The sequence below is a fragment of the Mustela nigripes genome, unplaced genomic scaffold, assembly GCF_022355385.1.
Source record: "Mustela nigripes isolate SB6536 unplaced genomic scaffold, MUSNIG.SB6536 HiC_scaffold_148, whole genome shotgun sequence".
Lineage (NCBI taxonomy): Eukaryota > Metazoa > Chordata > Mammalia > Carnivora > Mustelidae > Mustela > Mustela nigripes.
In genome coordinates, this window is record NW_026739562.1 from 3,400,879 (window position 1) to 3,428,875 (window position 27,997).

Below are 27,997 nucleotides of genomic sequence, written 5' to 3' on the forward strand. Positions count from 1 at the left end.
AATAACAAAAGGTCCTACTGCCTTGTTTCTGATTTGAGCTTGACCCCAAGGCCATAGTTTTACTGGTAACTTTCTGGATTTTTTTTTTTTTTTTTTTTACTTTAAAATCTCATGCTGATTGGAGAAGCTGACAATCGAAAAAGTTTCATTTTCTAACCCTGCAAGTCCCAGCTTGAGAGCAGTTTTTCTAAACCCTGCCCAAAAACTGTAGTTTCTAAAGTGCTCTCTCTTTTAATAGCTTTTCAAAAACCCTTTGTCACTCTCACCATTCTTCTTGGAAGTCTTCCTAGCCAGATTTACAACTTGGTTAGGTATTTTTGCTGTATTCTAAGATACAGCCTCAATGTTTTACCAATAGATAAGTCCGCCCCTTCTCCAGCCTCCCGCCCTGATTTCCTCCGTGCTCGTCCAGCCTCCGTGAAGAGTCTCACTGCTGCTCAGCAGTTGTAGTCGACCCAGTCCTAGAACTAACACCACAGGTTCTAAGTGTGTGGTATGGCCGCACTCTATTCTGAACACCAAACACTATTTCAGTTCTCCATTTCTGCCTCAGAAGCCACTCCAGAATCTACTGGCTTCAAACAAAACCGTGATTTGCTCAAGACTGTGCAGTCTGAGCCAGACTCAGCTGGACATTCTTCTGGTCTCCCTTGGAGTCATTCATGCCACTGAAGACGTGTAGAGACTCATCTGGGACTGGCCACCGAAGAAGGTTTCACTCATGTGTCTGAACCTCCAGTGGAGAGGGTGGAATAGCTGGGCACAGCTGGGAAGCCCTGCCTTGGTTGTCTCCCAGTAGCTGGACCTTTCTCCATGATGTCTCGGGGCTCCAGAAGGGTGAGAGCAGAAGCACGCAGGCCCCCGAGAGCCTGTGCGTAGCCAGAACTGCCACGGCACCACTCTGTCCAAGTGCAGAGTGTTGGCGCCTGCTTGGAATCAAAGGCCAGGGAAACGTCCTCCATGTGCTAGCAGTGACAAAGAATGCATGGCCCATCTTTAACACACCGCGGGTCCCTCCAGAGAAGCAACAAGACTGACAGCATCTCAGCAGAGATGATAGAAACCAGAGGCCAGTGTAACAACATCTTTCAAGCTGGAAGAGAAAAACTGCAAGCCTAGAATTTTATACCAGCAAATATGTCCTTCAGATATTAAGGTGAAATAAAGATGGGTTCAGAGAAAAGAAAATTCAGAGAATCTGACACCAGAGGGCCTGCACTGAAATAGCAAAGAACGTTCTCAGGAAAACATCCCAGATAGAGATATCGACACGCAAGAGGGAATGAAGAACGCCACGAAGACAAATGGAAATGAACAGTAGCCATACAGTCCTAGCTGCAGGGCGCTGAAGTGCCGCGCTTTTACGTGTCACTAAAGTGCACAGTAACAATAACAGGTGATGGGAGGGAAGTAAATGGAGTTGAAAAGTTCTGAGGTTTAATTGGTATCAGCCAAGTGCTAAAGTAATAATTTGCATAGGACTGTGATAAGTAAGAATACAGTTTTAAGCTCTAGGCTAACTACTAACAATGGTTTTAAAATGTAATTGAACAGAAGGAAAATGGAATAATGTAAAACATTTGATTAAAGAAAGTCAGGCAAGAGAAAGGGTGCATAAAAATAAAATGCAAATGGTAAAATAGGAAGTAGAGATTCCAAGCGTATCAGCAGTTAGGTAAAAAAGATTATGTAATTGAAGCATTTAGTATGGAATGGATTTTTTAAATTGAACTATATGCTGCTTATAAGAGAAACACTTTAAATATCAGGTACAGAAGTGTTGAGAATATGAAGATGGAAAACAATATATACCATGCAAACAATTTAAAAAAGAGAGCAACATTGTCATCAGAAAAAAATAGACTTTGAAGCAGGAAGCACTCCTAGCACTAGAAGAGCTAAAATGAAAAAGATCAATAATGGCAAATGTGGGAGATGCTACAGAGCTACCAGAACTCTCATGTTGGGACTTGCCAGTTGGGAGTATTACCATACAGACATTTTGGAGAAGTTTGGTTGTCTATTAAGCATATTTGATCCAGGAATTTTAGTGCTAGATATTTATCAAAGAGGCATGAAAATACATGTCCACAAAATACTTTATGTTCACAGCAGATTTATTCATAATAGCCAGAAAAACATTGAGGTGCCCATCAATAGAAGAATGGAAGAACAATGGTGTATTTACATGGTGGATACTAATTATACTAATGGATTCAGTAAGAAAGGCCCAACATTCATATTGATGAATCTCAAAAATACTACACTAATAAAAGAGATTGGACACAAAAAAAGTACCTAGTATGTGAGTTCCAACTATATGAAATTCTAGAACAGGCAAAACTCACCTGTGGTGTTAGAAATCTGATCACTTGTTGCTTTGTGGGGAGAAGGTTGACTGGGAAGCAGCCTGAAAGGACTTTGTAGAGTGTTGGAAATGTTGTGTATTTAGTAGTAGTCAAAAGTGAATGTTTTACTTAAGATCTGAGCATTTCTGTGTAAATTATACCTATTTTCAAAAATGAAGGTTTAAGGATCTTAGACCACCAGAAACTGAAACAGACTTGAACGAAAAATCACTAAAGGAATTTCTTCAGGCAGAATAAAAACTATCCCAGATGGAAACAGGAAGAAGCAGAGAGCAACAGGGTAAATATTAGAGTAAATATAAATGAGTGTGACCATACAAAGTAATGCCAGTAGTAGCTTCCGATGGGAAAGTGTACTAGCATCAGGTGTGTCCCTCCAGAGGGAGTCCTTGCTTAGCCCAGCGACCCTTCTCTGCCTGCTGCCCTTTGCTGCTAGGCCACAGTTCAAGTGCAAGAGAACAAGTCAAATGATGTATTATGGGAACTGTCCTGGTTTTGATGTTCCAAGTTCCATATAAAAACCAGTATCTTTTGTGATAGCTCCTTGAGTCCTGGAAAGAGCCTCGCTCTTTATAAGAACCACGGCACTCTGAAACTCAGTACTGGCTTTTCATGAGGTGTTGTTCATGGTTTATTTCCAGTTCTCCTAGTCTAGTTACAGTTACCAACTGAGGTCATTTTTACTATAAGCTATTTTGCCTGGTAAGAGAACATTCTCCCTTTATTAGGTTTTCAGGAAAATAGAGCTAGAAGGCTAATCTAGTAACCATGTCCATTGTGGGCTCACAAACCAATCTCCATGACTTTGAGTTACTAACTTTAATACAACTCCTCTCCGACTTTAGGGTCCACCAGAATCACCTGGAGCGCTTATTAGAGTCCACAGTTTGCTGGGCTTCTTGAGTTAGTAGGACTAGGGCTGGGCTTGAGTATGGACATTTCTAGTAAGCTGTTGGCTGATACTGCTGGTAAGAAGATCACATTTTGAAACCGCTGCCTTAGAAAATGGCAGTGATGACAAATAAAGCACCCCTTTCTCATTTATCACTCACAGAAGAACAAGCATGTCCATATCCTCTTTGCTTCCAGCTTTTAAAATAGTCATTATCATTTGTCATTTCTTGGAAAGCCCAAGGAGTTTGTAGTTTGCATTGCCATTCATTATCTCCTTAAGTGTCTGTAGATGACACTGATTAGTCCCCAAGTGAAGGTTAAACCCTCGAGACGCTGCCCCAGGTTGCCGCTGAGGTCGCTCCCACATAACCTGCTCGGACAGCGCTGCCTCCCCAGACGTGCAGCACACCACAGCCATTGCCAAGCAGCCAGTTTGTGTGCCAGCTCGCCACTTAGCCCTCTTCGACCTGTGTGCTGGTGCAGAGTGGTTCTTCTACTTCCGTCCCCTGCTCCCCCTGCTAGGGGCCCGTGGGCACCTCTCCATGCTGAGTAGATCTGTGGCCAACCCAGTTTCGGTCCAGACCGACCCAGCTGCTCCACCTCTTTTCTAGTCCAGCCCCGCTCACAAACATGGAGTCGAGCTTGCTCGAGTCTCTTCCCCACCCCCTGCCGGGTATCAGGGCCCCGTTTGACCCCAATGCATCAGCTACCCCAAGGCAATTGTCATTCTTTCCAGCCAGCCCACTTACAGCTGTGCTTCTGGTCACTTCCATTTCATGGACAGTGGGGAGGAGAGGAGTGGGCAGTCTCTTGGCACAAGTTTGTCTTCAGCTTTCATCTAGTCCCACAATGGAAAGATTTATCCTCTATCACACAATGTCAAACTTCTGCCATCAGACCCCGAGAAAGTTAGCTCCGCACTGAGACTTTAGTTTCATCTGCGTCTCCCGGGGCATTCTTTTATGTCACAGTGCCTTGGCCACATTGAACCAAGGCTATGAAAGTCCATTCTGCTGCTGCTACCACTCTGCGGTATCCACTGCCAGAGGATTTAGGGCCAGCTAGATAAATATTTTATACTCGTACAACTCAGTAGGGCACTTGTGGTCTTGCCTTTGGTCAGAAGGATAGAGTAGGAAACCCAGTAAACCAGCCATGCAGCTTCCATGAGTTTTTCCAAGAATTCCCCTAGCAGTCTGGCAGCAGGCCCAGGGACAGTTATCTGCCCCTTTCCCCAAGTGACAGTTCAGCGACAAGGGATCAAGTCCACATGAGCTGAGTATGGGAACAACCCTAGTTCAGAAGTCGCAAGTTCCATGCAGGAACCAATAACTTTTACAAGAGTCCACTGGGCCTAGAGTGCAAGAGTTCCAGCAAGGGACAAGAAATGTCACACTGGGGAATGGTCACAGTCCTCTCCATCCACTGCAGTTTAGTCAGGTTGTATTTACTCTAAGTGTGTTGGCTGATAACATGGCTGGCATTCTACCTTTATTAGGTTTCCAGGGTAACACAGCTAAAAGATTAACATGAGATTAATTTTCCCATGAATACACATGGGCAGGGTGTTAGGTTTTAGCTTTATCAGGGAAGTAGAAGAATTAAAGTAATAATTTGTATTTTTAGTCTGGAATAGTTTAAAGGTGCATATTGTCGTTTCTAGGCTCATCATTAAAAGAACAGTTGAAGAATGTAAAGTTAAGGAAAAATGGAATAATAAAAAAAATTTGATTAATTCAGTAAAGTAAGAAAGGAAGACAAAAGGAATATAAAATGGAAATATATATTATATGTAAAATATAAAAATGGGTAAAATAAAATACAAATAGTAAAGTGTTAGAGATAAGTATAATACGTCATTAATGACAGTAAATACAAAAGGACTAAGTATTCCAATTAGATTACCAACATTATCAGACTGGGTTAAAACACTGAACCCACTTATGTGCTGTTCACAAGTAACACACTTTACTGTAAGATATTAAATGGTTGAAATTAAACATGGGAAGAAGATATACAAACACTCATCAAAAGAAAGCTGGTTTAACTATGCCAACATCAGACAATGTGGAATTTACAGGAAGAAGCATTACTACAAAAAAGACGATTAATAATAATAGAGAGATCAGTCCACCAAGAATATACAAAATTATAAATTTTGATGAAACCAATAAGATAATTTCAAATTATATACGACAAGCATTAAACATTGGCAGATCTAAACAGAGAAACAAATGAATCTACAATCATAATAGACATCAACCTCTCTCAGTAAGTGGTAGAACTAAACAGACAAAAAAAAGTAAAAATATAGACCATCTTCCTAAAAAACAAATTTGACTTCACATATTTATATAATGTTTCATTAAACTGTGACATAATTCTCTTTTTTAAGAAAGCATATGGCTCAATCAGTAGAGCATGCTACTCTTGATCTTGGGGTTATGAGTTCGAGCCCCATATTAAGATAGAACCCACTTAAAATAATTTTTTTCAAAATGCATGTGGACCATTTACCGTGTTAATCATAAACTGAGTCATAAAATTTAAAATACTGAAATAATTTATAGTATTGTTTTCTTTTTTTTTTTTTAAGATTTTTTTATTTATTTTTTTGACAGAGATCTCAAGCAGGCAGAGAGGCAGAAAGAGAGAGGAGGAAGCAGGCTCCCTGCTGAGCAGAGAGCCCGATGTGGGGCTCGATCCCAGGACCCTGGGATCATGACCTGAGCCGAAGGCAGAGGCTTTAACCCACTGAGCCACCCAGGAGCCCCGAGAAACAGATATTTTAAAATGGAAGAGTAACTTTTAAAAATACTTTTAAATGGTTTTCTGTGGAGGGAAGAAAGAAATTGGTTGGGAAAGATCGGGCATGAAGCTAGATTTTCTTGACTCGATATTGTCTTTTGTTTGATTTTGAAAACAAATATTTTGTTTAATATCAAAACAAATTTTAATAAGGCAGTTCCTAATTAAAAGTAAAATTAAGTGAGCCCGACCACATATTCAGTTGGTAATAAAACCATACCAAGAGGAACTATTCCAAGTGACTTTAAAAGACCATTATTTGACTACCTCCCTGATGGGATACTTACCCTACGCACAAAAGAAAACCTTACTCGTTTTCAATAATACTATTAGAAATATTGATATTGTCTTGAGATTGTAGGTGTATGCAATGCAAAATAAATGAATAATTGTGTTGGTAATGTTGCAAACTAGAGTTTGGCCATGGGTAAAGGACATAAAAGTGTGAGAATGATGATGTTAAGTAAATGTCTATAGTCGTGAATTAAAAATACTAGCAAAACTTTCTCATATATTTACACATTTCCTAACTTTATTTGCTGAAAAGATTAATATGAGTGAGTAACCCAGTATTGATAAGCACACTTTATGCCTAGATATTGATCCTTAGATACTAGTTTCCATTAAAGGAGCCAGAATTCCTTGGAGAAATGGCTTCTACCAAGTCCAGGCAAGCAAAGAGACTCCCAAGCTCAACAAAGGTTGTGTCAGAAGAACTCAGAGTCAACTGGAATATGTTCCCATTGGCCAAAGATGGAACACTTTGACGCAACTGAGTGGGTAGATCACATCACATATATTAAACGATATTTAGACTCCCAAATTCATGCTGAGGATTTGGTTTTGGAAGATACATGGGGAACAAACTTGGGTTTTTGTTTTTGTTTTGTTTTGTTTTTCCTAATATGAAAAGAAAATAACCAGCATGTTTCCTTTCTTTCTAAATGAACTGTACTTTAGGGTAAATGATCCAATGATGAGAAAAAGTCTCTCTATAGGAGTATTCCAAGTAGTAAACTAGAAATAATAAAATTAGAATATTACAGTTTCGCTGCTCCTAATTAATTTTTGGCAGTGATCATCACTCGCTACTAACCTCACAAATACACTCAGCGTGTAGGTACCATTGGACATTCATGTTACCACCTGTGAAGCGTTTGGCCACCCTCCCTCCTCAGTAAGTCAAATCTGAGGCCAGTCAAGCCTCTGACTACCAACTATGGGAAATACAGGGGCAAAGGAGCGTGTTAAATGACTCCTGGGATACCATCAGCAGAGGCCAGACAGTGGAAAACTACAGGATACATAACCCCATTTCTTCCACAGGAATGTTAAATAGTAGATGAAGATGAACCCTCGGTATCAAAAGACGCTTAAGGAACACATTAACCAATGGCAACATGCAAACTTTATTTAGATTATGATTCAAATTATAAAAGCAGAATGAACTTGCATAAGACAGCCAGGGGAAACAGGACTATTGATGATACTAAAAAATAATTTTCAATATTTTAAGCAAGCTTTGTTAACCTTGTTTTAAATATGAGTTTTTATCTTTTAGAGGTACACACATGGAAAACTTACTGATGAAATTATGTGAAGTCTGGGATTTGCTTCACATTAATATGGATGAGGGGTTAGAGGAAATCATAAGTGGCCATGAGTTGATAAGTGTTGAAGCTGGTCATTGAGTGCATGGAAGTTCTTATACTATTGTCTTCTTTTGTATATATTTGAAATTTATCATTATAAAATATTTTTAAAATGTTATCTCAAAGGTGAACAAACAAATACCATACCAGAAATGAGGAAGTTAAAAAAACAAATTGACATCTCTTAAACTAAAATTATATTTATTTAAGTCAAATACTCATTGGGTGAATTAGACACAATTAAATAGTGAATGCAAGCTTTGTGTAAAAAAATTACCTAAAATATTATAGAGACAAGACGGTAAGTGAATCGACAGATTCAGGAAGCATGCCATTTTCCAACCTGGATAAGTAAAAAGAAATCCATGCCTGGCTACATCATAGTAAGTCAGCAAAAACAAAGGTATCTTAAGAGCATCTGTTTCAGTCGGGGCACTGTCAGGGAAACAGAGAAGACATTAGGTAATTCAGAAGAGCAAATTGAAGGTTGAGAATTGATTACATTGTTGTGAGAGGGTGAAAAAGGAAACTCCTGACTCCAGTAAACTAGAAATACCAACTGCTGGGCCTGGCACCCAAGCCTAGGGATGAGAGAAACAGGCAGGCAGTGGGGTTTTCAAAATCTCAGCGTTCACAGGAATTCTGGCAAGTGGGAGTTCTGGCTTCTGAAGAGGGAGCATATCCTGGCTGCTGAAGGGATGCAGTGAGGCTGGGTCTGGGAGTGCAAAATACCATTGCTCAAATGACGCTGACAGGTGCAACACGCAAACAGGAAGAAAAAAGTCCTTTCTCCCTCTTGCCTTTCAGTTTCCTAGGTTGCACATTTGCAGACCCTGACAAGAAGCCTGCTAACAAAGGAGAAATATGATTTGCAGAGTTCTAGCCACAGTACCACAGAACAAATTATAGAATTTTGGATTTGCATCTGACCACTTGATAAAGACCGCAACGTTCATGCATGAATTTACTCACAAACAAATATGTCGCCGAGGCTTAGTGTATACCAAAGACTTTTTAAGTGCTTGAGATAAATCAGTGAGGAAAAATTTAGACAAAGACCTCTGCCCTTAGGAAGAACAGAAGGGACAGATTACCTACAGAGGAATGATGGTCAAAATGACAGCCCATTTCTCAAAACACCTATCTAAGCCAGGTGATAGTTTTGAAAACATAGTGGGCCCTCCTAGAATTGTGTACCTTACAATGAGAGAAGAGTAAACACATTTAAAGATAACTGGAAAAAGTTTACTACCAGGAGTCCTACCTAAACGAATTTTTCTGTATGAAAGCCAAAGAAGGATTGTCTGAGACCGAAGATTTGCTAAGCAAATAAAATGATACATGCGTGCAAACCCAAGCAAATATGTCTGTAGAAAACAATAATTTGTGGGATTTTTAAGAGAAATGACTAAACAGAAATACTATGCAAAACAATACACATTTGAGTGTGGGATGATCGGAGTTAAAGTGTTCAAAAGGCCTCTTAATATTTAGGAGGAATGAGTTAACATATTGCTTGGACCTATGTCCAGTATTGAGTAAAGATTTAAGGTTAACCATTAAAAAGAATGCAGATCCCAATCCTTTGAAGATAAAATAAGTTAGGAAGGGGAGGATTAAAAAAAGGGGGGGGGGCGCCTGGGTGGCTCAGTGGGTTAAGCCGCTGCCTTCGGCTCAGGTCATGATCTCAGGGTCCTGGGATCGAGTCCCACATCGGGCTCTCTGCTCAGCAGGGGGCCTGCTTCCCTTCCTCTCTCTCTGTGATCCCTTCCCTTCCTCTCTCCTACTGTGATCTCTCTCTGTCAAATAAATAAATACAATCTTTAAAAAAAAAAAAAAAACATTAGTGCAAGAAGTGGCAAAAAAATAAAAATAAAAAGCATTTAAGGGTCAGAACAACAGTAACAAAAAGTGATAAGAACAAATAGAAGCCAAGAAGTAGACAATCTTAAAAACAATCTGTAATAAGGGGCACCTGGTGAGTGTCTGCCTTCAGCTCATGTTGTAATCCCAGAGCCCTGGGGTGGAGCCTCTGGTCAGGCTCCCCACTCAGCAGGGAATCTGCTTCTCCCTCTGCCCCTTACCCTACTTGTGCTTTGATGCTCTCTCTCACTCTCTCAAATCTTTTTTTTTCTTTTTTAAGATTTTATTTATTTATTTGACAGAGTGCACAAGTAGGGAGAACAGCAGGCAAAGGGGAAGGGAGAAGTAGGCTCTCCGCTGAGCAGGGATCCCAATGTGGGCCTTGATCTCAGGACCCTAGGTTTATGACCTGTGGAAGGCAGCCGCTTAACTAATTGAGCCACCCAGGCATCCTCAAATAAAATCTTAAAAAAAAAATTCTGTAATGTAGCAGTCAAAATAATGTCAAATCGGAAATTTTTTAAAGATTTAATGAGTCATGCCTGAAACATAATGCAAACATTGAAAAAAATGGGAAAGAAGATATACCAGATATCTGGTAATCAAAAGAAATTTATAGTTATTAATTACCTGAAAAATATATTTCAAAACAAAAAAATTATTAGGAGCAGAGAAAATTACTATGTAATGATAAGAGATTTAATTCACATGATACACAAATTCTAAACTTACACATACCCAATAAAGTAATCTCAAAAATATAAAGCAAAGATGATCCACTGGAAGAAATAAAAAATACCGACATAAATACCGTTCCCCACTGTTGATAAGCCAATCAGTGTCTGAATCTATATTCATGAAGTGTGTTAGTGTGTGGTTTTCCGTATTTGTAATGCTTTGTCTAGTTTTGTTATTAGGTTAATAATAAATGACTTTGTATAATGAGTTAAATGTTCCCTCCACCTTATTTTTCCAGAAGACTTTATACAGAAGTGGTATTATTTCTCCCTTAAATATTTGATAGAATTAAGCAGTGAAGCCATCTGGGCCAGGATTCTTCTTTGTGAGAGATTTCTAACAACAAATTCAATTTCTTTAGTAAATATTCAAATTATCTCTCTTCTTGAGTGAGTTTTGGTAGTTGTATCTTTAAAGAAATTTGTCTACTTCATCCAAGTTGTTGAATTTATTAGCATAAAATTGTTCATAATTCTTTTTTTTTCTAATTCTGTTAACATCTGTGGGATCTGTAGTAACATATTCTCTTGTAATTCTGATGTTGTTGGTACTTTGTATCTTTTCTCTTTTTTTTTTCCTGATTAGACTGACAGAAGTTTATCCATTTTATTGATTTTCTCAAAGAACCGAGAACTCAAAGTTTCGAATCCATTGATTTTTCCCTGTTGTTTTTATTTTCTCTGTCATTGTTGTCTGCTCTTATCTTTACTATTTCCTGTCTTCTGCTTCTTAGGATTTAATTTGTTGGGATTTTTTTAGTTTCTTTATGTGTAGGTTTATTTATTTGATCCCTTGCTTTTCTAAGGCAGGTGTTTAATGTTAAAAGTTCCCTCTAAATTCTATTTTAGCTTCATACCACAAATTTTGACATATTTTCATTCAGTTTAAAATAGTTTATAATTTTCCTCCTAATTTCTCTTTTGATCTGTAAGTTATTTTGAAGTATGTTATTTGGGTTTCCAACTATTGGGCATTTTCCAGATCTCTCTCTTTAATTGATTTCTAATTTTATTGCAGTAAATGAACATAGTTCATGTGACTTACGTTCTTTTAAACTTATTCAGACTTTTTTATGATCCAGAACATGATATGTCTTGATAAATGTTCCATGTACCTCAGAAAAGAATACTTTTACTGTTAGAGTATTCTAGAAATGTCATTTAGGTCAAGTTGTTTGATAATATTGTTCATGTCTTCTTTATCTTTACTGACTTTTTTGTGTATTTCTTCTGTCCGTCATTGAGAAGCATGTTGAAATCATCAGCTGTAACTCTGAATTTGTATATATTTTATTTTCTATCAGTTTTTGATTCTTGCATTTTTAAGTACTATTATTAAGTGCAGAAATCAGTGAAACCAAAGAATGGAGATCCACAATCTAAAAGTTGTTTCTTTGAAGCACTGCTCAGGCAAAATTAATCAAGAAGAAATAAAGTACAAATAACCAATATTGAGGGAAAAGGGAAGCAAAACTATAGCTAAAGAGATAAGAAAATGATACAATTAACAATTTTATGCCAATAAATTTCAAAACAATTGTAAAGAAGACAAATTTCTAGAAAAATGTAATTATCCAAATTGATTTGGTAATATAACTCAAATAAATTGCAGCAGTACATTAAAAAAATCTCCTCACAAAGGATACAAAGCCTATTGATTTTACAAGTAAATTCTATCAGACTTAAGAAGTACACCATCTCAATATAAATAGACTCCTCTGGACAGCGGAAAAGGGAACAACTTCCCAATTAATTGCTTGAGACAAGACCAGTGTCTTGAAAACAAAACTAGACAAAGACATGAGAAAAAAATAATACTGTTAGCTCACTCACAAACATAGGTATCAAAATCATAAGCCAAATTTTAACAGACAAAATCCGACAGGATATATTTTTCTTTTACAAGATGCACCTTGATCCAGTTGGGTTTATCCCAAAAAATACAAAAATGGTCTAACTCTAGGAAAACCCTGTATTTCATCATCCAAATTAAAGGATTAATATTATGAAATTATTTCAGTAGATTATATTTGATAAAATGCAGTACCATTCATTAAAGCTAATGCAAATTTAGAATAGACAAAGACTTCCTTAATCTAGTGAGAAGAATCAACAAAATATTTCAGCAAAGATGATTCTTAATGGAGAATATTTAAAATAATTCTTTGAAGTCAGGAAAGAGAATGCCCACCATCACCACTTTATTCCAGATTTGTACCAAAAGTCGTAGCAAGTACAGTAAACCAAAAAAAAAAAAAAAAGAAATAGTGTAAGTATTAGGAAGAAAAAAACCCAAAGTATAATTTAGAAATGATGTAATCATCTACATAGCAAACCCAAAAGAATCTACAAATTTTTAGAAATAATAACATTTTTATCAAGATGGCTGCCTGTAAAGTCAATAAAAATAAGTTGCATTTCTATACAGCAACAGAAGGTATTAGAAAACATGATTTTCAAAGTATTTCCATTGTTACAAAAATATAAGGTCCCCAATAATCTAACAAAAGATTTGTAAACCCTGACTGCACAAAGTGATACAACTTTATTGAAAGGCATTTTAAGACCTAAATAAACCAAGATATATAATGTTCATGGATAAGACAACACACATCATAAACATGTCAGTTTTCCCTAATTTGATTTCTAGAGTCAATGCTACTATAAACAAAATAGCAACAAGTTTTTCTTTCTTTCTTTTTTTTTTTTTTTAATGGTACTTGAAAAGCAGACCTTTATATGGAAGGGTAAGGAATAGACATGACACTCTTGAAAAAAAATAAGGTGAGAATTGCCTTACTTTTATGAAAAATTATAAAACAGACCATAATGCGTTGTGCTCAAGGATAAACAGAAATAATGACCAGGGGGACTACATAGAAAGCCCCAAAACATACTGACATACATTGGGCTGTGGAAGATCAACAGGGAAAGAGGGGGTTTTTGCAGGAAGCTCTGCTGGGGCAATTGCTGAGCTCATGCATCCTCACCTCACAGCTTATACAAAAAAGGAATTCCGTGTGAATTAAGGACTGGAGTATGAAAAACAAAGCCCTAAAAATTGGAATAAAATGTAGATGATCTTTCTGCCCTTGGAATAGAAAATGATTTCTTAAGATATTAAAGTACTAACTAGAAGAGAAAATGTGACTAAGTTCACCTACATTAAAGTTTAAACTTTTTTTTAATTAAATACATTTTTTAAATCAAAGAGAGGTAAGCCAGAGTGAGAGAAAGTATGTGTGACACATTCAACCTGCAAGGGCTGATACACAGAACATAGAAACAAATCAGTGAGAAAGATAAATAATAAAATAGAAAGATACATAAAAGATGTTAACAGACGTTTCACTGAAAAAAGATGTGTGTGGCCAATAAACTCAAGAAACAGTATCAGTCTCACTAATGACCAGGAAATGCAAACTAAGACCACAGTAAGATGCTATTTTATCACCACTGATGACACCAAGAATTAGAAAGGCTAGAAAGCAAGAAGCACTTCTAAACATTGCTGATGGAATTGTAGATTGTTACAGCACCTCTACGGAACAAGTCGCCATTTTCTTGTTCTGTTGGACATTTACATGTCTTGTGAACCAGCAAGCCTACCTGTAGGTACCTACTCTAGACTAGAGAAACTCTGCACGTTTATTTGCAACAGAAAACTTTTAAACAGGAAATATTTCAGAGCCCCTCTCTACAGAAAAGGGATAAATGCATTGTAATATATTCACTTAATGGACGTTTCATTATGCAGCAAGGAAATTGAATGAACTAAAGCTACACACAACATGGATGAATTTTAGAAATAAGAGTGTTGAGTAAAGAGTTCAAGTCTGGGGCACCTGGGTAACTCCGTGGGTTAACCCTTTGCCTTCAGCTCGGGTCATAATCTCAGGGTCCTGAGTTCAAACTCTGCATCGGGCTCTCTGCTTGTTAGGGAGCCTGCTTCCCCTTTCTGTCTGCCTGCTGCTCTGCCTACTTTTGATTGCTCTCTTGTTTTCAAATAAATAAAATCTTTAAAAAAAAGATAAAGTTCAAGTCCCAGAAAACTCCTTACCACATTAGACCACTTTTATAATGCATAAGAAGTACACTAAGTATTTTATTGTTGAAGGAAATGTGTGTGTGTGACAGAACACTTTGAAAAGGCGATGGGGTAAGAAACACAGCATTTAGGATAGTGTGTGCCTGTGGAGAAAAGGCAAGAGGCTGGAATTGTTTAAGAACACATAGGCTGGCTGCAAGTTCATTCTCGACCAGGGCGGCAGCGTGCGGGATATTCATTATTTTATGTTTTATAGCATAGGGGTATATTTTTTCATATAATTATTATGTATATATAATTACATAAACATGTTCTTTTGTATGTGTGAAATATTGGCATTAAAGAAAGATAATTCGAGTTTTAAAAAAAGAATCCTTTTGAGAAACCAATCAAAAGGACCACGTCACTAAGTCACTGAGAAGGGGGAATAAATCAGGCAGTCTCCGATTTCTCTGCAGCAGCCAACCATGCCAGCAAGCGATGGAACAATGCCAACACATTATTCAAGGAAGGAAAGAATGAGCCATGGTTTTATATCCAGCCAGCTGTCCTTCAGGTATGAAGGCTGAAGACAGAAAGTTTTGAACTTTCATGATTATATCGGTTTGCTAGGGTTACAGTAACAAAGCACCACAGACTAGGGACCTTAAACGGTAGAAATTTGTTTTCTCGCATTTCTGGAGCCTCCAGGTCCAGGATCTGGGTGACGACAGGAAGGGTTTCCTCTGAGGCCTCCCTCCTCAGGCTGCCGGTGGCCAGAGACTCTTGCTTCCCCACCACAGGGCCTTCCCTCTGCACACAGGACCCTGACGTGGCTCTTCCTCTTCTATAAATCCTTCGTATAAATCCAGTCTTACTGGATTAAGGGCTCACGCTGAGGGCCTCATTTTAATTTAATTACCTCCTTTAAGACCTTATCTCCAAATACGGTTACATTCTGAGGTACGAGAGGCTGAGATGTGTCTTGGAGAAGCACAATTCAGCCCATAACAATCTCAAAAGAATATTGTTCCCACCAACAGGACTGGGCTGAACCTCAGTCAACCACGACATGATTGGGGAAACCACACAAAAGTCATGTCAGTGGTCAATGAATGTGTTTAACTGCAAAACCAATATAGAAAACAAACTTTGGGGAATAGGGGGATAGAACAATATAAATACTATATGCCCTGACAATGAAGAATAATAAAATGACCAAAGAATTATATTGGAAGAAAGAAATAAGATAGCAAAAATCAGGGCAGGTTTTCTGTGATGGTCAGGAGTTAGAGACATCTGTCTGCTTAGTGATGGTCGGGAGTTAGAGACCATCCATCAAAAGGGGCAAATGAAATAGACAGGAAAATCCAAAATTAGATCTAAATTAAGTACTGAAATTTTGTGTATGGTAAAGGTAGCATCTCACTGGGTGAAGAGAGATGAATTATTTGTTAAATCTTATTGGGACAACTTAGTAATCATTTAAGGTGGAGCCATATTTTTTATACCAAGTTAAATTTCAAATGGATCAAAGATTTAAATGTGAAAAAAACGAAACTAGAAAAGTCCGGGGGGGTGGCATTCTTGGGGAGAAAATATAAAAATTTCTTGATAACCTTCAAGTAAGCAAGACCTTGTCAGCTACAACTAAAAATCCAGAAGCCATCTAAATTAACAAACTGAACTATGTAGAAATCAAAGCCTGCATTGCAAAAAAAAAAAAAAAAAAAACAAAAAAACAACGAAAGGTCCAAAAGCAAACATCAGAAAACTGAGGGAATGTATCTGTAATTTGTATCACAGGCAAGAAGTTCTTTGCTATATATATATATATATATATATATATATATATATATTTAAGAGACACCAGCCTCAACTAACCATTCCTTTGTAGAACCAGACCTCCTGGGTCCTTTCCAGCATGGCAGCCCTCTACTGGAGAGTGAAAGGCCAGGGAAAGAAGGCAATCGACTGCCTCCGCCAGGCCCTCCACTATGCTCCACACCAGATGAAGGTGAGTGGGACTCAGAGGTGCGAATTTGTCTCCTGGTCCTTTCCTGTTATGAGGTTTCAACGAGCTTTCCTCGTGCACAGCCAGTGAGGTAGTGGCAAGAGGCGAGCACAGGCTGGAAGAACCTTCGACCCCGCTGATGCTGCTGCAAGCCTGGGAGTGAGACATACTCCCTTGCCTTCCCTGCCTCCGCAAATGGGAACAAGGGAAAGTCTTCAAGATTCCATCATTTAATGCCCCTTCCACTATGTGCAGAGCCACCCAATGTACAACAAATACACTGGCCTAGGCAGGCCATCACCCTGCAAGTCCTTCTGGGATTAGCCTACACCCAGGGACCTGGAGGCCTGTGACACTTGTTTTATGTGTACTGCTGATCTGAGCTTGTTTCCAGACCCTGAAACTGAAGCAGTTTCCACCTCTTCTTATATATGGGCCAGTTCCTGGTCTCTGTCTGACTTCACTTTTTCCACAAAAACAGAAAGCCCTGCTAACTCAGTGTCACATCAATCTTTTCAAAAATGCCAGTTACTGCTATGATGACTGAGAACGTTCAGCTTTTCAACAGCACAGTGGTGTCCACACTGCTGAGTTCTGCATTCGCCTCCACATCTCAGACTTTCTGAAGACACAGCTTGGGTCTTGTTTGCTCGTAAGGGCAGCATTTGGAATGGTGGCAGGAGCTCTGCCTCTTGCTGGCTTTGTGACCTTAGGCAAGTTTTAAAGCTCTGTGACCTCATATAATGATCTCACTCTGTGAGTGTCCGGTAAGGACACAGGTGGGTCCTTTGTCCCTAGGGCTTCTGTATCTCCTGGAGAACCCTGTACAGTGTGATACAGGTGGTGCTTACTGGATGCACTTAAAGGACTAAGTCTTTGTGCTGGTTAACAGTGTTGCTATTTGTTCTGCTCATCATTCTGTGCTCTGTACTTTAAGCCAGAGGACGCTCTAGGTCAGGGGTCAGGAAACCCTTCCTGCAAAGGGCTACACAATAAGAAATTGAGGCTGTGTGGGCCAGACATCCTCTGTTGGAGCCAAGTCCCTTCTGCCATGCTGGCCTGAAACAGCCGCAGAAATACATAAAAGAACAGGAATGGTCCCATTCCAATAAAACCTTACAAATACAGGCAGCGGGCTAGATTCGCCCTGTAGGCCAGAGTTTGCTGGCCCCTGCTTCAATCAGATGATGCCATGGGCCTTGCAGAAGACACTTGCACTCTCCGACAGCAGGACTCCAAGTGTGGTCTGTGAACTGGCCATTACTGTTCATTACCAGTCACAACGAGTTACTGCCCCAGTAGTAAAACCAGCAATTTCACTAAGCAGACTGTTTACTTAGTTGACTCATCTGCTTTGTGTTTTGAGGCCAGACTTTCCTAAAGAAACAAGTAATGCATTGGTTTATGTCTTCATGCATCTCCCCATGGGTCATGGGCCAGTAGCAAACAGAAGACCGGCAGGTTAGGTTGCATTACTCAGTCACTCACCAGGAGAAACTTACTGCATTATTTATGGTCAGGAACCAAAGCCCCCAAATCAGTATCCTTTCCTTCTCAGCCTTCTCCTTCCTTTCCCAGGACGTGCCCCTGATCAGCCTGGCTAACATCTTGCACAACGCCAAGCTCTGGAACGATGCAGTCATAGTAGCCACCATGGCAGTGGAGATCGCGCCACACTTCGCCGTGAACCACTTCACGCTGGGCAACGTCTACGTGGCGATGGTGAGGTCGCTGGTGTGGGCGGAGCAGATCACCTCCGCCGCTGCCTCCCCCAGGCACGCCTGTGCCTTCAAACTCCCTTGACGGTGTCAGTGTCCTCCAGTTTCCTGTACGCTTTGTGCCTCTCATTGCTAGCCCCACCAAAGGCATATTTTATGGCTAAGGAGTTTGTAAATTTAAAAAAAAACACAGTACATGAAACCCATCTAAGTACTTGCAACTGTGTGGCCCCTCCCCGTGAGTTTCACACTGACAGTGGCGTCAGATTGACCTACAATTTTCTGGAGACTTCACCTGTTCCAGAAAACCTGCGTGGGCAGACTCACCTATGCTCCCTTGTTTTCAGATGGGGTTAGGTGCCTATTATCACTGCACTCATGATGCCCTGTACATGTCTCTCTTTTCACCTTGTTTTAGAATTTTTTAAGTATCTGTCTCTCCCCCAGACAGTGTGCTCCTTAGGGAAGAGATTCCTCATCGTCTTTCTGTCCCTAGCACTTCACAGTGTCTGGCACACACTAGGTGCTCCTCACGTGTCCCCTGATGGCGGCATGCCACTAGTTTCGTGGGGTACCATTTCCAGAGAAAATGGCGAAGCCATCGTCCAGAACCCTCATTCTGGTCAGAAACAAGGACTGATTTCAGAACTTGAAATCCCAGGGGTCCTCTAGAAGCTGTCATAGCTGAATTTAATATGAGAATCGTGCCATGCATTTTCATCTATAGCTTGGGGCCCCACACGGGGCGATTCCCAAGGTGCTCTCAATAAAGGTTAATAGAATGAGCAGCTTGAAGCTGGAAGTTTTATGTGTCAGCCTTGACTTGAAAGGCAGCGAGTATAATTTGGCCAGGTAGGTATTGCTGAATGTGCAGAATTCCTTCTCTGCTTCTTAGAATCAAAGAATCTATTTTTGTCCCCAGTAAATGTGAAATTTGCTACTATGAATGAGGAATTCTGCCTCTCATTTGCCTAGAAGGCGTCACTTAACCATTTGGTTTGGGCTCTTCTTTGAGAGTATTGGTCTAAGTAGAAGATAAACGCCTTCAGTATGACAGCGATCGTTTCCAAACAATGTTCATTATTTTTAAATGCTAGGGAGAACAAAAAAGTTTCAAAATTTATAGCACCTAACTTTGAGACACTTAACTGCCATCTTTCTAGCTATAGTAGAAAATTCAGGTAGAGGCATAGGGAGCATTTGCCTGGCACAGTTCTAGAAGTTTCTGTGAGGATTAAATGGAGGGTTTTCATAAAGCACCCAGCACAGTGCCTGGCATGTGGCCCTCACTGTTGGGTCAGATCTTTGTAAAGTCAACCTCCCCTTCCCCTTTGGCTCTTGGGCTCTGCCTTCCTTTCCTTGTACACTGCTGATTTCCCCTTCTCAGGGGGTGGTGGTGATATTGTGCCTTGGGGGTGATGTTCCCTTCCAGACCTCGGAGTTCTACCATCAGAGATGTCGATCCATTGAGAAACCATTGCAGGATGCTCCTAGCACAGAGGTGCTTCTCGAGGAGAAAGAAGTCACAGTACATGCTTAGCCACGGGGTGGTGTCCCGCTCACATCTGTCCCTTTGCCCCTCACAGGAGGAGTTTGAGAAAGCTCTCGTGTGGTATGAATCGACGCTGAAGCTGCAGCCTGAGTTCGTTCCAGCCAAGAACCGAATCCAGACCATCCAGTGTCACTTAATGCTAAAGAAGGGACGGCGCTCGCCTTAGTGCACCCTCCTCCCTCTCTCTCTCTCGCTCTCTCGCTCTCTCATTTCTCTCTCTTCTCACACTCTTTAAAAAAAAAAAAAAGAATAAGAAAAGAAACCAATCATTGTCAGTATCTACTTTTAATGATGTGTGTGAAAATAACTGAGTAGGACTTACAACAGGACTTTTACGTATGTGGGAATCGGTTTGTCTTTGTTTTGAAGTCCCCTCTTTCCCCCCAGCCAACCTCAGAAACACAAATTTCTCAAAAGGAAAATGCAGCGGAAAGATACCGTGTAAATACTGAGCCAAGACGTTTCTGGAGCTGTGCTCTGTCTCCAAAACCTCGATGCCTTTAGGGCTTTTCTCAGTGGTCCAGCCGGCCGCCGCCACCACCTCCTCCTCCTCCTCCTGCTCCTCCTCCTCCTCCTCCTCGTTGGCGGAGGACAAAGCGCGCTGCGCATCCTCTGCTTCCTGTCGTAGCCTCTGTCAGTGGAAATGCAGAAGCCCGCCCGGTGCCAGTGAGAACCAATGTTGTGCGCTCTCGCCAGTAGATCCGTGCTGTCCCCCGTCGTCCGTTCCATGCTGCTATGTCACAAACCCTCAGAGGTAGTTTGCAGGGGAGGAAGGGGAAATGATTTTTAAAAAAACAATATTTACAACAACAAAAACTCTTAGGATCACCTGACCTTTGTAATGTTATTTATGTTGGGGAGGGAGGGGGGTGCTGAGAAGGGGAAATCAGCAGTGTACAACATCTATATCATTTGTGCTTTAATTACAAATCACAAGGAAACCAATAAGTTGAAATCCTATATAACAGGTTTATATATATAGAATATGTATATTTGAAGCCCTCTACGCTGAATCTATGTTTTACTAATTCTTTGTTCACTGTGTTACCCATCTCAGAATAAGGTGTGAGTGTCCGCTCCCTCTCTCTGAGGCCTTCAAACTTAGCTCCTCGGGAGAGAGCGATGCGCCAAGGTTGAGTGTTTCCGTACAATGCTTTTACCTCTGGTCCCAGGAGAATCAGAAACTCCAGACATTTTGGAATCTTCAAGGGCACATACTGAGAACAAAAATAAAAGTTGTTTATGAGCAACATAGGTCTGGAGTGTTGTTGTTTTTTTTTTCTTTAAAACCAGACTAATGTGGACAGCTCAGAAGCCGACGGTAACTCTGGATCTGATCCTCTCAAGTCTTGGGTCGTCTTCATCTTTCTTCCTTTCCACAGAGGCACGGTGAGGGGAGAAACAATCCATCACTAGGCTTTATAGTTGATGAGCTTATTAGCATGATACATTTGACCGGGAAAGATACACGATCAGCAAGTGTTCAGAGGTGGGTATATAATTGACCTTCCCGGAAAGGAATAATCTACGGCACAAAGTCACTTCCCCTCAGGTAAGCACCGATCCTGAGGTTCACCCTGGGAAGCTTCGTGGAGAGCCTTGGCAAGCATCCTTCAGGGACAGGCACACACTACACAGCCAGCCAGTGTTAGCTCTCCTCAGCGGAGGTCTTCAATCAAGCCGCCTCATCTTCCCAATTATAGAAATAAATTACCTTTTCCTCCACGTTAAAGAGTTTTGTTCCATTTCTGGACCCTGATTCAAAAGTTTGACTGCTTCGAACAGTGATTCCTAGCCTGGAAGGTAAGCCTCGTGAGTGCTTTTAATAGAAATGCCACCTGAAGACATATTTTGTCTGTTTTTCACTTTGGTGGATTTCTTCCATTCTGTCTTCCAATTCAGTAACTTTTCAGCTATGTCTAGTCTGCCGCTTATCCATTGAGATTTCTTGTTGCAGTAACGTTATTTTTCATGCATAGGGTTTTTGGGTGTTTTTTATTCATCGTTTCTGCCTGCTCATGTTTCATGATCTCTCCTTGTTTTGTGGATGCTAGTCTTTTACCGACTTGAACATTTTCAGCATTCTTACTTTTCAAATCACTCAATTATTCCTTACTCATCTGGAATAAATTCTACTTGTTGGGCCTGTGGACTCTTGACCCCATAATGCTGGAATTCCCTGGTTCTCAGTCTTCAAATCTCTGCTTTTTGTATTCTCTCGTGTCCTTAGTGATCTCATCTGATTATGTGGTTTCTGATCCTCTCTCCATGCTTACACCTCCACAGTCACACCTCCTGGCCAGATAGCCTCTTTTAGCCCTTAATTCATCATCTGTCTACCCCATATCTTCACGTCCAAAATTGAATTCCTTATCCTTCCAGAGATGCTTGTCTAACTTTGGTCTTTCCATCTGAGTTCCCTGCTTCCAGTTAATTGGTTCAAAAAATCCTAGAGCAATTCTAACTCCTGTTAAAACGTAAGTCAAATTGTGTCATTTCTCTGCTTAAAACCAGGGAGTTGCAATGCCATAAAGCCTTACCACCACCCCCAAAAGTGGCTCACTTCTCTGACTTCATCTGTTATTTTCCCTCTTAGTCCTCTTCAGCTACACTGGCTTCGTGACTATGTTTTAAAACTTCCCAGCATGCTCCTGCCTCAGGGCATCTGCATTTGCTCTTCCCCCAAAAATCCATTTGACTTCACTCATCATGTCTGGGGCCTTCCCTGATCATGATATTTGTAATATTGTGGCATCTGCCTCCACTCTGTCCTAATCCCCATTCCTGCTTTGGCTTCTCTCTATAACTTCAATCAGTGAGTGCAATGCGTATTTAATGTCTGTCACTCCCAACCTAAAAGTAAGCTCTAACTGCAAAGTTTTTATGGTTTGTCTTTGTTTTTGTTTTTGTTTTGTGATTTAAATTCAAGCGAGTTAACATACAGTGTAGTAAGTTTTTAACTTTGTGCCCTGATGTATCTCTAACCCCTGATACACAAAAGATACCCGGAGAAAACTGTTGAGTTCGTTAATTATTGAGTGGTGCTGGACTTCCTCATATTATTTTATATTTGTTGTCCTTATTCAGTAGGAGTTAACATTTGAGGTAATCCCACAAGCACCTGGGGTTGAAGACACCTCCCTTATACAGGAAGCTTTTGAGGCAGTCTCTCCTGGGATCTCTACAAGGTCAAACATATTTTCATGTCCATTTCTATGAGGTTTCCACACTGTATAGAGAATGAATTAGGGCCCCACCTTCCCACAGGTAGGAGGCTAAAGGTTCTAATATTTTACCTAGTGGACTGGGTCTCATTCCTGGCTCCTATCCTTACACAGAGCCCAGTTGCAAATCTCAGTTGTCCATGAGTTGTCCTAATTCCTGGCCCTGTATGGAGCCTGAGACCAGAGTTCTTGGCCTGTCCATTTTCTCAGGCTTTGTGCGTTGTTGCAGGGCTGCTGGTACCTGGTGATCTATCCTTCTTGACTTTGCATTAGCTCAATATTTAAAATACTATAGATGGCCATTGTGTGTGCTGAAGTTGAGGGTAGGGGATTTCAGTGTGTGTGCTCCACATTGCTTTCATGACTGGTAGTTTGAAAAGACAAGTTCTATACTACATATGACCTTTCCCTCAAGAAATCTAGAACCTCCTGTTGGGGAACATGAGCCCTTGTGTGAGAAGCATTGCTACTGATAAACATGAATTGTGTTCTTCATAAGGGCTCAAATGGAAAAAAAGCCTTCAGATCCACTGACTTCAGAGCAGACATCCATTTTGTCTACAGTTTCGTTTCCTCCAGAGTTAGGCCATACCCTGCAACCCCAAAATCTCTGCAGGAGCCTATTACAGAAAGCCCAGGTATTCTGGAAATGTCAGGAGGTACTTCTTACCATTGGGAAAGAAGCCCTGACCCCTTTTGAATCAGGAAGGCCCAACCAGACCCTTTCCACGTGTTACCTCCATAAAAAAGGCAGATGAGAGCCCCGGGGCTTCTCCAGTAAGGCATCTCCCTAGAGTTTTGATAATATATCCAGAATCGTTCTCAGCAGCCAGTCTCTCTACAGTCGAGTGTCTCTGGGTAAAGCTAGTGAAGACCAGGGGCCCCAGGGATAAGGGACCAGGCCAACTTCTGCCCATTACTCTCCAAATCCTGCAGGTGGCAGCTGGACACCAGGCTGAGCTTCTGAGGACCAAACTTGGTAACTAAGAGACAGACCAAATGGTATTCCAGGTGCAGAGATGCTCACAATCCAGGGAGCTCCCGCCGCTGTCTGCAGAGGATGAAGAGGCAGAAGGGAGGCGACCAGACCTGCACTGGTCGGTGTGGTAGCCTCTAACCAATCCGCCTACTGATACTGCCATTTAGGCATTGAAGTGGAATGCAATTAGAAATTCAATTCTTCATGTTAGGGAATGTCATCAAAACGAGGTGACTACCGACTGACCCATGAACCGGATTGGGGCACTCTGAGGGTCCTCACCCCTCCCCTGTTCTTGGAACATGGGTTCTGTTTGCCTCTCCTACTTCCAGAGGCTCTTCCGGGACCAGGGACATAGCCCAGAATATTCTTCTTGCGGCAATGGCAGAAGCCTTAGAGAACAATCAGGTGAGCACTTTAAAATACCCTGCTTATGTGTCCTGTGCTATTATCCATGATCCTGGGACAGGAATTACGACTTGCTTTCAGTGGGAGAGTGCTGAGAAGTCCCATGGCAATGGACACGGACACGGGGAGGAATGAGGACCCAAAACCATTAAGGTCATCGACCACAGCCTTCGTCCATGTTTTACCTTCCCCAGCCCCTTGTCTGGTCTCTTCTGTGACACTTTGATCACATTCTCCCTTTTGTGTATTTATACTTATCTCTCCTTCTAGACTTGAAGCCTCTTAGGGGATTTTACTTGCCATAGCACTTTGAACATGGTGAGTGGTAGGTGCTCAGTAATATTTATTGCATGATGAGTGAATTTCCTTTATGACCATTGCCAGTCCTCCCACATATCTACACAAGGGGAAATGTACTGAAATCGCTAGCAAAGGACTTTTGTATCCCTAGTTGATGGGCATTAACACACATGGCACAAACAGGGCCTCTCTCCTTTATCCACTGTGAGCTCCTGTCCTATTTGCCTAGGGTCCAGAGTGGACCTGGAGAAATAAATGTCTCTTGAATGCCTTATGAATAAATTATGGCCCATTCTTGGCCACCACAACTCATGCATTCTCTGACTGTCTCTATACATTCCTTGAACCTTTATCTCACCTTCTGGGTCCTACTAGTTTTCCATTATGCTTACAATTCATCATTACCGAGTCATATCAGTGAGTTTTTACTGATCTAGCAGACCCTTTAAAGTAGTCACCTCCAAAGACTACATACCTTCATATACTCTTTTCCCACTCGGAGTTCTGAAGAAGTTTCAGGAACTCCTGCGGCAATCCTGTCATGTTCACTTGAATACTCTTGAGGGTGACAAATCTTTGCCTTGTTAAGGTGGATGGCATTTTTGGAAACAGCTGACAGTCATTTGGATCCAAAGCTGATGACTAAGGTGGGTGATGAAGCTGGGTCATTCTGGGGACAAAAGCCAGATGTGGCCAGGGAAAAATGAGACTGACATCCCTCCATTGTTGGAAAGCTACCCACGAGGAGAGCCGGAGGGAGCCCCAGATGGAGGCAGACAGCATCATTTGAGCACATCTGCCTCCGGACAGGGTGGCCATTTTGAGGCCCATACCGCATCAGATGAGAACGTTCTGGTCTCATCTCCTTTCATTCTGGTTCTGGTTTTTCTAAATCCTTCAAGAAGCTGGTGAAAACTGGACCCTCTCTAGGAAAATGCTCCTGAGCCCGTGTTTTGCATATAATTTGAGGGGTTCACAGACCCCCTGAGGCTGCGCCATGTGTCCCGAGTAACTTCTGTCTGGAATGAACACACTAACCAGGGTGAGGGCACTAGAGAGCCACAAGTGTGTTTTTCTTAGTTTCTTCATTTCTGCCTACAAACCCCACGAGCCCAGCCCAGGACTCTGACATAAGAGACTCCCCAGAATTAGTATGTGCACTCTTGTCCGATCATCTTGGATCTGAGACCACCTTTGTGGGTGAGATCCCTGCAGCCAATCTGTCTGCTCAGCAGCCCCCCTCGTCCATCAGGGTCGCAGTGTGGTGAGCCCTCTCAGAAAGGCTGACTTTCAGTCTCCACAAGGTTCTCCCTTGGGAAGAAGCAAAGAAGAGCCTGGCTTCTTCAGTCTGACTCGGAGATCCAGGCCAGGTGCGATCTTGACTTTGGGTACACCAGAGCCAGGCCAGACCAGGTCCGGAGTCCTTGGTGTGCCTCCCTTCAGACACCTGTCTGAGCCACAGCCGAGGGCACTGGTGTGGCAAACAGCTGCCATGAGGCCTTGTGGCCACAAGAGGGACCCATTTGTTCTGAAAGGACTAGGCATTGGCTGACATCGTGACTCCAGACTTCATCTCCCAACACCCACGCAGGCTCCCGGGTCCTGTGGGGTGCTGACTGCAGAGGGGGACAGAGCGGGTCGTGGGCGGCCAAGCCTCCGCTCTGGGTCCTCTTGTTCAGGTGGCCACCAGCTGAAGCAGGCTCCCCTTGGCCACCTGCTTCTCTTCGGGCAAGTGCAGTGGGCCCTAGGCCCAGGACACACTCAGGGCCCAGCCTGGCCACCTCCCGTGCCTCTGAGTACTGGGGCCTTTTATAAGGTGTGTTTCATCTCCCCTCACCTTTTTTTTTTCTTTTTTTTTAAAGATTTTTTATTTATTTATTTTTACAGACAGAGATCACAAGTAGGCAGAGAGGCAGGCAGAAAGAGAGAGGAGGAAGCAGGCTCCCCGCCAAGCAGAGAGCCCGATTTGGGGCTCTATCCCAGGACCCTGGGATCATGACCTGAGCCGAAGGCGGAGGCTTTAACCTACTGAGCCACCCAGGTGCCCCTCACCGTTTTCTTTATAGCAAGAGCAACCCACATCCAAAGGGGGAAAAGGAGAAAATTCAGAAAGGCAAGAAACACCTGTAACTGACCATTCTCAAAGACTACTCTGGTCACCACGACAAGGTTATGTCCGCTCCAGGACCCTCACGGACTGTGCTCCTTGGGAGGCTCAGGAGAGCAGGAGAGCCTTTCCGGGAGAATGGGGATATGTTTGTGTTGAGGGAGTATCCTACAGTTTGGGTAGAGCTGAGGCGACCCCTCCAGGGTTGCGAGCCACAGGTGCGGCCCAGGGAGGGAAGGGAGGGGAAGCTACCCCACAGTGGGCCCCTCTGCCCCTCACCGTGCCTCCCTGGGACCGTCTCCTCTGTGCCATCCCAACACGCCAAGGCCGGTGTCAGTCCTGCTTTTCAGCTGGGGAAACCTGGCCTCCGACACAACCGGCTCCTCGGGCTCCTGCAGCGGGTCGGGGCTGCAGCCGAGCTGGAGCCAGGACGGTCCTGCTCCAGAAGCTGTCACCTTCACAAACCCCGGGACCCCTCAGGACAAGTGTCCGCCCTCAGACTGGAGAATGTGGCCCTGCCCCTCCCACCTCACCTGTACCCCCTGCAGCCTCGCACACCCCAGAATTTGCAGGACAACCCCGAGGTGGGGGGGGGGGCTCGCGCCGCTGACCCTGGGCCCTGATTCCACGCACCCCCCCCCCCCCCCCCGCCTCCCCGAAAGCAGCCCTCGGGAGGCCGGAGTGGAGGAGGAGCGGGCAGCAGGGGAGAGTCGTCGTCACACGCCGCGGGGAAGCGACCCCCACCCACTCCACGGAGACTCCACTCCGCCCGCCGGGGACTGCGCTCAGCCGCTCTCCTCGGACGCCCTGGAGAACCGTCCGCAGAGACGCGGCTCATCCTCCCTGGAAGGGGGCCCCTGGCCCTTCCTTGGGGGACAGGCGGCTCTGAGAACAGGCACTCCCCTCCCCTGGTCCCAGCCTCCTTTTCTGGAAGAGGACACCTCTTCCCAGACTCGGCTTTGAGCCCCAGGGAGAGGCCGCCCCTGGTTACCAGGGCAACGGCTCCATTGTTCCCGGCGCAGAGTGCAGCGGCCAGGCCGCTCAGTTTCTGGACCCGCTCTCCCTGCCGGTCTGCAGCCCGCCGAGCCCGCAGGGCCCCATTCTACTCCTCAGGGCCTCTTTGTCGTCGGGATGCCGAGGAGGGGGAGACAGGCTGACTGGTCACCATGCCAACATTGCACTGCCCACATCCCTGGGGGGAGGGGAGGGGCTGGGGCGGTGGGACATTCAGCAGTCCAGGGAGCCATTGTCTGTCTCTTGGGTCACCTGCCCAAGGGTCCCTGCCGCTGGCTCAAGGACCACTTTGGGGGAGGATTTTGCTCGCTCTCTGCTTTGTCACCCAATT

General features: G+C 42.6%; 1 protein-coding gene across 3 annotated transcripts in view; it reads left to right on the forward strand.

Annotated features, from left to right (window-relative positions):
* The window catches only part of LOC132008445 (tetratricopeptide repeat protein 17), a 118,795-nt gene extending 97,907 nt beyond the window's left edge, over positions 1-20,888 (forward strand). For 2 of the 3 annotated variants that reach the window (XM_059387065.1, XM_059387066.1), the window contains 3 exons: positions 16,248-16,367; positions 17,943-18,086; positions 19,669-20,888. In XM_059387065.1, coding sequence (XP_059243048.1) covers positions 16,248-16,367; positions 17,943-18,086; positions 19,669-19,800 — 396 coding nt within the window. In that variant the 3' untranslated portion in view covers positions 19,801-20,888. Of the gene's footprint in view, positions 1-5,884; positions 6,584-16,247; positions 16,368-17,942; positions 18,087-19,668 lie in introns of those variants that run through there. The other variant, XM_059387067.1, reaches the window with a different exon arrangement.
* The last annotated feature ends 7,109 nt before the right edge of the window (positions 20,889-27,997 follow it).